The sequence below is a fragment of the Corylus avellana genome, chromosome ca8 (genome assembly GCF_901000735.1).
Source record: "Corylus avellana chromosome ca8, CavTom2PMs-1.0".
NCBI lineage: Eukaryota > Viridiplantae > Streptophyta > Magnoliopsida > Fagales > Betulaceae > Corylus > Corylus avellana.
In genome coordinates, this window is record NC_081548.1 from 631787 (window position 1) to 645316 (window position 13530).

The 13530-nt window shown below is 38.7% G+C and overlaps 2 protein-coding genes across 2 annotated transcripts; one reads left to right on the forward strand and one right to left on the reverse strand.

Moving 5' to 3' along the window:
- Positions 1 to 480: 480 nt before the first annotated feature.
- Positions 481 to 8974, forward strand: LOC132189809 (uncharacterized). The gene is given in 11 exon segments (XM_059604604.1): positions 481 to 653; positions 749 to 787; positions 3666 to 3757; positions 4019 to 4268; positions 4356 to 4475; positions 4550 to 4625; positions 4964 to 5172; positions 5387 to 5495; positions 6531 to 6623; positions 6956 to 7116; positions 8171 to 8974. Coding segments are annotated over 11 exon segments (1854 nt in total). The 5' UTR covers positions 481 to 506; the 3' UTR covers positions 8729 to 8974.
- Positions 8975 to 9074: 100 nt separating this feature from the next.
- Positions 9075 to 12973, reverse strand: LOC132189808 (multiple C2 domain and transmembrane region protein 6). Its single transcript, XM_059604603.1, has 2 exons — positions 11786 to 12973; positions 9075 to 11686 (listed from the first exon to the last, which is right to left on the reverse strand). Exons 1-2 carry the CDS (start codon positions 12619 to 12621, stop codon positions 9418 to 9420), a joined length of 3105 nt encoding a protein of 1034 aa, XP_059460586.1. The 5' UTR covers positions 12622 to 12973; the 3' UTR covers positions 9075 to 9417.
- Between the last annotated feature and the right edge of the window lie 557 nt (positions 12974 to 13530).

Sequence of the window (13530 nt, forward strand, 5' to 3'; positions counted from 1 at the left end):
GTCATGTACATAATTATTTTAAATAAAAAAATATTTTACCTTCAATAATTCTTACAAAAGAGTTGGTTGCTCTTTTACATAAGAATGAAAGATTATTAAAAAAATATATATATATATTAAAAAAAAAAAAATCTCTATTCTAAATAATGCTACTTTACTCTTGATTAAAGCAAAGTTTTTAAATTGATGCCTCTGCTCGTCCTTACTTTAATTTTGAATAAAATAATTTTTTTTATTGTCGTTAGCCGGTGAATTCTTTGTTTCTTACAAAGTGCTTCCCCAAATTTTTCACATGCCTAATCTCATTATTCTGTTTGATTGATAACGTTCGGTTTCAAATTTGATTAAAACGAATCGGATTTGGATCGAATTCCAACTTTGACAGACCGGATTGAGGCCCGGACCGACCAAGCCCAAGTCCATATGAATGCATATAAAGCCTAAACAATAAGCAGGAGAATAGGCTTCTGCGTTTCTCTCTCTCTCTCTCTCTCTTTCTCTCTCCCATGGAAGACATAGAAGATTTGGTAGTGGGAACTGGTGCTCCTCCTGGGTTTCGACTGCCATTGACTGCTGTTGGAGTAAACCTCAAGAAGAAGAAGAGCAATAAGCTCTCTCAAACCTCTCCCTCTCCAAAAATCCCTGGCACTCAGGTCTCTCTCTCTCTCTCTCGCCTTCTCCTTATGTTCTGTTTTCCTATAACTTTCTTTCTATTTATTTTATTGTTTTCTTACTGTTATTTTTGCAGACAATATATATTAAGACCTTTGGGTGCTCACACAACCAGGCAAGTTTTGTTTTTTTCTTTTTGCTTTGGTTTCTATCTAAATGAAGATATCGATTTACTTTATCAGATGCTTTCTTCCAGTGCATCTTTTAGAGCAACCATTTGCCTGATTCTATAATCTAATTACATCATATAGGACCTTCATGTTGGAGAGATTGCTGTTTCAGATAATTTTGTGTTCACAAGTTTTGAATTTGAGAGGTTGATAGGGAATTGTTTGGGTGGTTGAGAATCAGGAAAAGGATTTTAATTCAATATAAAGGAGCTCGATGCTAATTACTAAGGAAAGTTTTGGCTTCGTTATGAGTTGCAAAATGAAAAACAGAGCATGATCTGGGAAATGGGTTATTTTAACTCTAAAGAAGTTAATGGAATCTGATGGCTTTAGGTGATTTTAAAAAAATGTGGGAAAGGAAGAGAGAAATGCTAAAAATTTGTTCTCTTCTAAACAAATTTGCATTTCTTTTTTCTTTTTATAAGTAATTCAATATTATAAGTGCAAAGGGGCACAACTCTCGTACACTGGAAGTATACAAGAGAACCTCCTAATCGGTGGAAAAAGATGAACAAAGGTTCAAAGAATTTGCAAAACTAGAAACAAGCAAGCTATGATATGCCGATATCCAAGTATATAAAGTGTTGAACATGATCCTCCACAGTGCTAGCATCGAAGTTGCTACATCTTCAAAGCTCCGAGCATTCCGTTCTCTTCATAGGCACCACATTATACATAATGGAGCCAACCTCCATACTTCCATAATACTACCACGCCCTACTTGACCACTCGAACTTACCACAAAATCGCTCATCCGTTTAGGTATAACCCAATCAACACCAAACAGATTAAGAATAGAGCCCAATAACTCCAAATGGATGAAAAAAAATGTAGGAGAATATTTGGTGCAAATATTGTCACAATTTGAGTATCAGAAAAGATAATTAACATAATTCTTTTCTCGTGGTAACTTGCAAAGCTAATTGTAGACAAAGTGCCATCCATACTGTGAAGAAGATATAAAATATTAGAAATTCAGTGGATCAGTAATCTTGACTTATTCTGAAACATTCTTCGCAGAAACCACCCCATGTTCCAATACTGCAGTGTGTATAGAATCTTGTAAGCTATCAGGTGACTTGGAGAATTAGTTTAGAACCCTTTGGATGGGTATAGGAAGTTTTAGAAACAGTTCTTGACTTGATTGTTGGTTTGTCTTCTACTAGTGAATGTTTTCAACATTCCATTACTTAATAGATGTTAGTGTGTAGTTGAAGGGGGTTTGATGGCCGTCATGGAAGAGTTTAATGTATATGGAGAACTTATGGATTTTGCCGATGGCTACATTTCTTTGTCGGGGGTTTGTGGAGGAAAAAGATATAGGGCCACAGTTAGTGGTTCAAAATCTATTTTGTCTCCAATCAAACTATAGTGTTTTTTTTAAAAAAAAATAAATAAATAAAAATCATGGGGACAAACTTTGGGTTTTGCAAATGAATGCATTTATGTTAAACTCAAAATTATGGTTGTCCTAGTTATATGTAGGATAGGTTTGGTGAAGGTATTTTGGGTAGTAAGTTTTAGGCTTCTATATCTTTCTTGATGGGGTTGCACCGACTGCTAATAATCATAGCGTTTTTTTTTTTTTGTTTTTTTGGGGATCTCAAGTAGTGTGTTATTAGAATATCTCATTTGGGTTTTTAGCAGTGTAAGAGGGGTTTCTCGTCTTTGCTCTTCTTCATGATTGTTGGTCAAGCTTTTTATACTCTCATTCTTTATTTATAAGTAATGCAAATTTATTAAAAGCCCAGAGAATCGTAACCTTAGTACAGAAGAAGTATACAAAATAACCCTAAAGTGTAGAAAAAGAATAATAAAACTTAGAAAAATTAGAAACAGACCAACTATTCCATGCTACTCTCCAAGTATAAAGGGATTGGAACATCTTCTTCAATTCTAACATCACAGCCTCACGATATTCAAAGCTTCTTGCATTCCGTTCTCTTCAAATACACCACAGTAAATACAATAGAGCCAACCTCCACATTTTTAGACTCATTTTTAAAGTTTACAATGTCATTTTGGAAAGTAGTTTGGGGTTTGCATCGAGGTGCCATTGATATCCCATCTTATTTCTTGCAGATTGGATGTTTTTGTGTATGAATTATTTTTTTATTTTAAATCAGATTTGGCTTCTTCTTTTTTTTTTTTCCTTGAGAGTTTCCATCAATTAGATTTACAATTCATGGTTTATATCTAGTAATAGTACTGAGGCGATCCAGGCCTGAATCTCTAATGACAGGTGTGACTTAAGAAAAACTTAGCTATCTTTGACTCCAGTTTGCTGTGTTCTTCCAGATTTTGTTGAACTTATTTGTTATCCAAACTTTTTATATGGTTGAGCTCCAGTAGTTAATTGATATCCTTTTTTACACACACACACACACATATATAGTTGTAGTTAGCTGAGGTTATGGAGAATGATGATTATATTGAGTTACAATTGAATCCTAAACAAGCTTTATCGAGGTAGATTTAGCAGATCTACCACTAGATCCTTTAATCTTCTATGAAATATATAATTGCAATTTTGTTGAATTGTTTATTTATTTCATTATCTATATATTTTTAAAAAATTTAATCATTTTTTTTTTAACTTTTATCTTTTAATCTTGCCCTTTGTGAACCAAAATCTCCACTATGAGTGTATGTATATATATATAAAGATATCCTCATGCAAATATATACACATGCACCAAGAGTAATGATATCTAATAAGATCAAAGCTGGTATCACCTGCATTTATTTCATTCATCAATGGTTCTTCAAGGAGTTCTTTTTCATTCTTATTAATCTATTCCATCCTTTTTTGCATTATTTCAGAGTGATAGTGAATACATGGCTGGTCAGCTGTCAGCATTTGGTTATTCGATCAGTGACAATCCTGAAAGTGCAGACCTGTGGCTGATAAATACGTGAGCATCATTTTCTTCCCCCTACATGCAGACATGCAACATATATACACACGTGTATATGCATTCCTGTTTTGTACTTGAATGCCAATCAAATACCATATGAAGCAAATGTTAATTAATGGTGTTATTTGAGAGAAAATGGATAATGGTTTCCACTAAAGTAGGAATATTTGTATGAATTGATTGTTTTCTGAGATTCTAGCATTAATCATCAACTTTAGTTGGAAATACCAAAATATTGATATGTACTGACTGATGCAGATGCACAGTTAAATCCCCAAGTCAGTCTGCCATGGATACTTTAATAGTGAAATGCAAAAGTGCAAAAAAGCCCCTAGTGGTCGCTGGGTGTGTGCCACAAGGAAGTCGAGACTTGAAAGAGCTAGAAGGGGTCAGTATAGTTGGAGTCCAGCAAATTGACCGTGTGGTTGAAGTTGTGGAAGAGACCCTTAAAGGTCATGAGGTGCGGCTTTTGAACCGCAAGACATTGCCAGCGCTTGACCTCCCAAAGGTGCAAATCATAGACCTTGGATCTGTTTCCGCAATTACCATGATTTGGCTTAGAGGGATGGAGTATTTAACTTAATTTTCAAAACAGGTGAGAAAGAACAAATTTGTTGAGATTCTTCCAATTAATGTTGGTTGTTTAGGTGCTTGCACTTATTGCAAGACAAAGCACGCTCGTGGTCATTTAGGTAGCTACACGACTGATAGCCTCGTAAGTATCATGACATAAGTATTTATCATTTACTTGAATTAGGTGGTTATTTTACCAGAATTTTAATGTTGCAGGTCGGCCGTGTAAAATCTGTAATAGCTGATGGAGTTAAGGAGATATAGTTGAGCAGTGAAGATACTGGAGCTTATGGTAAATAACTGTGATCTTTCTCTCATCATGTTTGTGTTACTGTGTTAAAGTACTTGCCGATGTGAAGTTCTGTTTCTGCAGATTCTTTTCATGAAGATAATATTGAAGTTCTTAGAAACACCTTTTTAATTATCTTAGATAAAGTAGTTTTTATGTTACCTAATCCTACCTGTTTAAGTGGAACAAAGGTTACCTAGCTTGAGTTGTAGTGCTCCAGGGCTGCAGAAGAATCTTTATTAGGTCTGAGGCAGACAAATGACTACCAAATTAAAAGAAAAATTAAGACATCACTTTACATTGTGTTGTTGAATAACAATGGTCTCCTGAAAATTTTCTAGGTCGTGACATTGGGGTCAATCTTCCAACTTTGTTAAATGCTATTGTTTCTGAGCTTCCTCCTGATGCAAGCACAATGCTTCGGATTGGGATGACAAACCCTCCTTTTATTCTTGAGCACTTGAAAGAGATAGCAGAGGTTTTGCGTCATCCATGTGTATACTCGTTTCTACATGTACCAGTTCAATCAGGGAGTGATGCTGTTTTGAGTGTAAGTTCTAACAGAAGTATCTTTCTTCAAGAAAATTGGCACAGTTTCTTCTTGTTGATTATGTTTCACCTTTTTTTTGTTTTTGTTTTTTTCTCCCTTTTTCCTTCAAAAAATTAATGTTATAAAGGTGAGGTTCGTCAACTATTGATGACTAGATTTCCAGTACATGTTGCTTTTTTATCCAAATGATTACTCACCACTCGTATTTTCTCAGGCGATGAATCGTGAATATACTGTGAGTGAGTTTAGGACTGTGGTTGATACCTTGACTGAGCTTGTTCCTGGGATGCAAATAGCAACTGATATCATATGTGGATTTCCTGGTTAGTATGTGACCATGGTTGCCATGTCATGGTCCTTTTATTTACATTTGCATGTTGATTTTTTTATTTTTTATTTTTTTTAATGTTTCTAACTTTCATGGTACTGCTGAAGTAGAATGAGTTGATTGTGTACTCCAAATCATAATTTTCTTATGCATTTAGGCTATATTTGTTTTGGCATAAAATGAAAAATGTTTTAGTTGAAAATATTTTTGGGAAAATTCACTGATTTTTCGTTGTTTGTTGTTATCTTGAAAATAGTATCAAAACTGTTTTTGATCGTTTGATTGGTATGAAAGATATTTTCCCAATACAACTAGGAACCACTCAAAATTGTTGGATAATGCCAAATGTCACAACTAACAATTCATTACAAAAAAAATAATAATAAAAATAAAAAATAAAAAATAAAAAATAAAAAGAAGCAGAAGAAGAAGAAGAGAGAAAAAGAAAAACACATCATAAACAGGGAAGGGGGCCTGCGACGGGGAATATATATATATATATATATTCTTGTGGGGGGAGGCAGTTGGGTTCCTCTGAGGGGAAGACAACTTCCGAAAACGGTTGTCTCTTGAGAGGTGTAAGCCATTTTCTCTCTTATAGCAGCAAATTTGCTGTTGATCAAATCATTTTTTGTTAATAAGTATTTTCCGTCCATACGAAACATTATAAAATGGGGAAAATGTTATCTAGAAAACATTTTATGCCAAAACAAACACAACCTTACTGTAAGAACATTTTGATAATGATGGCATTATATGCCATTGAGGAAGCAACTAGCCAATTTATTGATCAAGCTGGAACTCCTTGAACGACAACAACTGATATACTGGGATATCCGTACTTGTCAGAGAAATATGAAAGTATTGTCATTGTGGGAATTCCTTATAATGATTATACATGATATTATTTAGAATATGGATTTTGGGAAACTTTTTAGGATTTAATGATGCTTTACTCATCAATGAACATTGTAGGGTTTACTTAGATTGTGCTTAAGGAACTAGTACTCATTTGTTGGGCTTCTTTCAGGTGAAACGGATGAGGACTTTGCGCAAACAATTAGCCTTATTAAGGAGTACAAGTTGCCTCAAGTTCATATATCTCAGTTTTATCCTCGACCAGGTATGCTGTTCATGACATTGTACATAACTTTTATTGTTTAAAGCAGAATAATAAAATCTGGTATTGTATTTGTAACTAAGACTTTCATGATTACAAAACTTATAGATAATATGTACTTACTTTGTTCATGTGGGAGTGAGGCGATGCGTTGCCTGACAACCTGATGTCATAGGCATTTTACAGCCTTTTTATTACTATTATTATTATTATTATTATTATTCAATTAACCACTTGTTTGAATGTGAAGATTAGAACTCTGATTCTTAAAGTAGTTAGCAATTTAGAGATATTTTGTAACCATTTTCTGTATTTTATCTTCATTCTAAATATAGGGACACCTGCTGCAAGGATGAAAAAAGTCCCAAGTACTCTCGTGAAGAAACGAAGCCGTGAGTTGACCTCTGTTTTTGAAGCTTTCATGCCATATGATGGAATGGAGGGCAGAATAGAAAGAATATGGATAACTGAAATTGCAACCGATGGAATTCACTTGGTAAGATTGTGGACACGTGTTTAAATTTTTGGCGCTTCTGGATTCCATATGTGCATTTTGTACTGCTGTGGGGTTAGACTGGTTTCAGCTTACGTTTCTATTGGCACAAAACTTGATCATAGGTTTTGTGCGGAGGGGCATGTTAATCTTTGTTTTTGCTAGTGTTTTTGAAAACGCAATTTTGTCTTGAACTCAATTTGCACCAGCTTGCATGAAGAATAAAACAAATGTTGCAACTAAGGGTGGGCACTGACTCTGATGGAGTTGGAAATGCCCCTTTCAGCTTCCGCCTCCGCCTCCGCCTTTGCCGGAGCCGGAATAGTCAGAAAACCTCTGACATCACCTCCGACTGAGGTGATTTCCAAGCTGCCTCGAAAAAATTGAAGTCAGTCGGAATAGTTGGAGTTGGCCGGGGTCAAAGACAAAGATGACAACGATCTCTTCATTTTGGCCAGTGTCGTCTTCGTCAAAGAGGAAGGTTTTAGAGAGCTCGTTGCTCAAGAAGATTCAATAGAACTTAGAGAGGGAAAGAGATAGGACTCAAAACGGTGCAAGCGTAGCCAAGTAGGGTATTGAACGAGTATGACTTCTTCAAAATGATGCTGTTTTGGACTTTAATCAAAACAATGTCATTTTATAATTATTTAAAAAATAAAAGTTGGCTTAGGTCAGAAGAAGTCGGAAAATCTAAATGGTTCACGACGCCAATGCCGACTTTTGTCTGAAATTTGAAACCAAATTCTGATGTCCTCTTGCCTAGGAGAAACATTATTTGCAGCAATCTCATCCCCTCCCCAACAAAAGTAAAGCTGATGGGTGATTGATATGTTGCCTTCTATTGATCACCTTAACCAATTCAATTAAATTAGATTTGGGGAAAAAAAAAATGCAATGTAGTCATGATTCTCTTGCAATTTACTTTGATGAAAACAAAAAGGCCCTTGAAGCAGCGCTATATGCTTTTGACCTGGAGTGCATTTTCTACATCCATTATAATGTGTCAGTGTACTACCTGATATTTCTTTTTCTAACTGGATTTTCCTTCATTGCTAAGGTTGGACATACCAAGGGGTACGTGCAGGTGCTAGTGATTGCTCCAGAAAGTATGCTGGGAACTTCAGCTATTGTGAAGGTAACATCTGTGGGAAGGTGGTCAGTCTTTGGAGAAGTGATCGAGACCATCAACCCCATGAATGTTAAATCAGCTTCAAGAAAGGATATTTCTAGCCAGGATAAATGTTCTCCTTGCTCTGACCCTAATGAATGTGCATGTACTAGAGAGCCAGAAGCTTGTGCTTCGTGTGGACCAGAAAGCTGTGGAGCACAGACTACCTTAGAGGAAAGTGCTGCTTCAAGGAATCCCACGTTTCCGGAAGACCCACATAGCAGAAATCTGATCGGATGGTTGCTAAGGAAGCGGAAGAACCATGTGCCCAAAAGAGTGGAGGGTGAAATTGCGTCAGGATCCAAGAAAAAGCAAGAATGGGCCCGAGGAAGCATGGGTGAGTGGGGTGTTGTCGATAAGGCTCTTCTGGGTGGAATGCTTGCGAGTTTCTTTACAATCATGGCTTTACTGATTCATCTTGGAGTGAGGACTCTGTCATCCAACTAAAGAATGTAGATTGTATTTGTCCCTTTCTTTGGGAGCATCAAAGAAAGATTGCCAAAAAATTCTTTTCTTTCAATGATTTTTTTGGAAGTCAATTCTGTTATATGATTTTTACCATGGATAGTTCTGATGCGTGTAAGTTGATTAATCGTACCATACTCTTGAATGCTTTTCCTGTCGTCTCCTTGAGAACGGTTGAGATTTTGTTTGATTATGCACCTTGTAGCAACATATAGATTTATAAAATCTAATTTGGACCATGAAATTATCCTCTTTCACTTGAAATCTTCTTCGAACTACAGCAATTAATATTTGGTTGTAAAAGCTGCTCGAGACTGGGCGCCATAGATACAGTTCTAGAAGATGATATTGCTTACTAAGTAATAAGTAATTACACCAACTGATTACTCATTCGCTAAACAGAAAATAGAAATAGAGCCAAAAAGAATGATTGGTTCCATAGATTACATCGATGGATGCTAGAACGTTACATATCCAGGAAAGAGTAGAATTCTTGTGTTGGTGGGGGGTAGCAGGGAAAAGAGCAACATTGTTGCTTTTCCTATCCTGTCTTATGCTGCTGCTATGAATTTGGTGGGGTTTATTTACTGAACAATCTTCTTCTTTTTTGTGTTCCAAAAGCGAAAGGCATAACTAAATGAATGATAAACTGATAGTAACATCCATCTATCTCATAGTAGCATATCTGACTTGCTTGGCAATCTCTTGAAGAAATTCACAGGTGCAGAAGGCATCCTGTTTCTGAACCGGGGATGCCGAAGCAAGAAGAGCCCAACCAGCACTGCAATTACTTGGAATGGAGTAATGTAAATGAACATGGCCCAGATCAACGAGAAGATGATGATGATTGCCGTAGCTCTTGGATCTCTCCAGCTTAGTATAGCTTGAGCCCTTTCCCCATGTGTTGCCAAATCTCCTATCACCGTCTGCACCTTACCCGCCACAATTCGCAGCCTGTCATACCTCACCCTCACAAACTCCGGAGGTTTAGATGATGGGAATGAGTCGAATTCCTCATCCAGCTCATCTGGGTTTGCAAATTCGGCCTGTGAAATTCGAGCATCCATGTGAGGCGGTTGCCTCGGCCGGAACCGGTAGTTCCATACCCCGATCACAAACAGGTATAGGAAAATCGTGGGCAATATCAGTTCTGGGTAGCAAACCAATATCAAGAACAGGACATGCACGAGACATGTGGTGATCGGGTTTCTCCAGTAACATATGTCGGTGAGCCATTTACAAACAGTAGTAAACCCAGAAAGAAGTGACATTATGCGCAAAAAATTGGCCTTGCTTTTCCTGAGACTCCACATATGGTAATCCACATCAAGCATGTACTCCACAGTTTCACGCCTGAGCGGTGGCTCCGCTCGTTTTAGCCTCTCCGCCACAATTTGTATCGCCGTGTGGCGGAGCCTGTCAATGTGCATGACAGGTATGGGATGAACATAATGCATTTTTGGAAGCAGAGGCCTTGAATATTGAGCCACCATATTAACCCAAGCAATACAAGTAAACCTCAATGCCAAATGAAGCTCCCCATGTTTCTTCAAACCAGATGGTGTGAGAACCAACAATGGGTAGAAGTGGGTATAAACCTTTTCAGTTTCTAAAGTCGACAGTCGAACTCTCACCTTCCCAATCCTTTGATCCTTTGCATCATCATCTTTTCCGTTAGTGTGGTGATTGTCGAAGACAGCAATGGTGATTACAGTACATGGGTCATGAACTTCCCAAGTATACTGCTCGTTCCAGCGAGGAGACAGCGTGTTGAGTAGCGTTCTGGTTCGAATCCACTTGTTCCCATACTTGGCCACACAGTAAGCATCAGTAGTCCTCCCATCCTTTGCCTTCATCGGAAGCAGATTCTGGGCACTCAAAATCCCAACTTCAAGAATCCCAATCTTCGGTTTTCTGAGGTGATTCCCCGACGGCTGCAGATCGCTGCTGAAATGCGTCGACTCGTCGAGAACATGGTAACCCGCTTCAAAGCAGAGGCGAAGGTGGATTTTGCTTGTGAACTTCTCCTTCTTCTTCTCCGTCTCCTCTTCAGCTGCCACAGATGGCCTATGGAGATTAAGCCAGCGGGGATCTGGGGGCTTGGTGGACTCGTGAAGCCTTTGTGGGATTTCTCTAAGCTGGATAAACACCATGCCTAAGTTCTCATCCTTGTTAGGTGCTATTCTGTCGATAACCGTTATGGCTATGAAATCTTCGAAAGGCTCCGATGCCACAAACATCAACTCTTCCTCCCAAGTCGGGTTTTGCCGCATTCTGGAAGTCTTTGTAAATTTCATCTGACCACCAAGCTGTACCTTCACAAATGTTTCCGGTGCTCTGCTTTTGTCGGATGGAATAAGATCCTGAGCTTCAATTACTGCAACTCTAAGGTAGAATAGCTTGGGAGAAAAGTAAACCTGTGAACGAGTATTGGAGAGGTTTTTATGACTAACGTTGTGAGCATCCGAATGCCATGCCTCAGGAAACGACTCATCAGCCTGCGTTCCCATCCAAACCGCAAGCATAACCTCCCCTCTTGTCTTGTCTCCCTTCTTGTCTTCCAATTTGTACCACTGAGGAGCCAGAGGACTATCCGGCGGCACCCGGTGAGGAACCTCCATCAGATCGAAATTAACTCTCCCAACAAAATCATCTTTTGTAAGCGTATCCTTATCCTTCACAGTCACTTCCAGCAAATTGGATTGCATCCTTTCTCTAGCAAATGCAAAAACTTGCTTCCACACAGGGTGTTGGTTCTTCTCCAAGTGATTCGTAATGCCTTTGTAGTTCCCAAGCTTCACTTCCACGTAGGGATCAAGGCTTCCTGTGACGTCCATGACAGGAAGATCTCTGGCCTTCACAACATTTACATACAAGAAATGCATCGCCTCCACAAGATCATATGTGCTCGATGTCTTGTAATTCCCAACTCCTCTGTTTCTGTTACAATATAAAAATTATATGGATAAATTCATCGTTTCCTATCCGCCGCTCAAATTATTTAATATAAGTGGTGATAAAGTGGTGATTTATCAGTACCTCTGCAGTGCTGCCAGCGGAGGACGGGTCTCCACCAACCCGAACTCCGGGATCGGCCTCGTCGGAAATGCCTGCATTTGCATGATAGTTGCCGCCGGGCCGGCTTGAGCTCGTGCGAAATCGGTCCTGGTTTCCATTGCAGCTGCCTTTTCCTTCTCAAATCCGAAGCCAGGGAACATTGAAGGTTGTGGAGGCTGAGGATGAGAATGAGAATGAGAATGAGGAGGATGAGGAGCGGTTCCTAGAGAGTGAAAGGTTCTGACTTCTTTTTCCTTTTTCTTCTTCTTCTTCGAATTCTTCTCCTCGACCCTGCTAATTTCCTCCATTTGTTCTTCGAGGTTGTTAGTGTTAATCTCTTGCAAGGGTGTGTGGCCCATCTCTTCAACCCCGCTAGCTTGTGGTGGTGGAGGAGGAATATAAGCAGAAGCAGAAGCAGAAGAAGAGTCATTGATAATGTAAATTCTGAGCCCAATATCGCCTTTGATATGAGAAAAGAGGCCGCGTTTGTCAAGCGGGTAGCGCTGGACGGTGGCTTCGGACTCCGACCAAAGGATGGAGTCGCCGGAGATTCTGACACGGCCGAGGAAGTTCTTGTGGCCGCCGCCTTTTCGGTCGTTGTATACCACCACCTCGATGGTCTTGTGGTGGAGCTCCCCGCTGTCGTTGAGATTGAAGACCAGCTTCTCGTTCCAGTAAGGGTTGAGATCTTTCTGCTTGGTTTGCGTGCGTTGTTTCTGCTCATCCAAATCTATTTCCACAAAGGGGCTGGCGGAGCCTTGGCCGTCTTTAGGCATCAGGTCACTTGCATCGTGAACCTCCACCACCAGTTTTGCCATGTTGGTGATATAATGGCGGTCTCCTTGGTAGCTTCACAGTGGAGTGGTACTGTATTTTGAGCTAAAGAGGAGGAGGAGGGTGAAAAGAAAGGTGGGTGTTGAAAGAGTAGGCGTGAAGCAGAAGATGAAGAAGACAGAAATGGCGGTAGGCGGTGGTGGAGATAATGAGATGGCTGTCATTTGGAGTATGAAGACAGAAACATATGTTGTTTGGTGGTGTGTCGTGAGGTGGCCCAATGACTCATATGGCTCTGATGGGGAGAGATTCTGCAGAGTACATCTGTGTTTATTACAGAGAGAAATTATGACGTGGGGTTGGGTTGATAGTGATGATAAAATGTTTAGGTACGCGAGAATTGTATGCAAAAGTATTAATCTTGAAGGGGTTAAAGAGATCACTTCATCTTCATTCATGAAAAAGCATAGTTTTTTTTTTTTTTTTTTTCCAAAAGCAATGTTTACTTTTAGTAGGATCTACCCCTTTCAAGAAGTGGGCAGATTCATTAATAATACTGCTGTGAATGTTGTCTATTCTTTGGTCTAAAAGGTCAGCAATGTTGATAATTTCCTTTTTGCCAACCAGAGATAAAGAAGAATCTACAAATCTCTGTAAACCAGGAAAATCATCCCTTTAAGCTTGGCCACAGTTTTCTTTCAACTCCAACCTATGTGAAAAATCAGCCAGCCCAAATGTTTGAATCATGGGTGTTGTGACCTCACTTGGATGTACTTTATACCATGACAAAAGGTAACCAGATTGCTGGATTTTCTCAAAGTTTCGTTTTTTTTTTTTTTAATATAACCAAAAAAGAAGGGAGAAAATATGTTTTTCTTTTTTCTTTTTTCCTGTAATATGTAGAATTACTTGGTTTTACAAAATTAGCAAATATCTTCAGAGCTAAGGTTTTG

Coding starts and splice junctions, on each gene's coding strand:
- LOC132189808 (XM_059604603.1), bottom strand. CDS start 12,621: ATGGCAAAACTGGTGGTGGAGGTTCACGATGCAAGTGACCTGATGCCT. Junction 11,687..11,785: donor CCGCTGGCAGCACTGCAGAG/GTACTGATAAAT, acceptor ATATTGTAACAG/AAACAGAGGAGTTGGGAATT.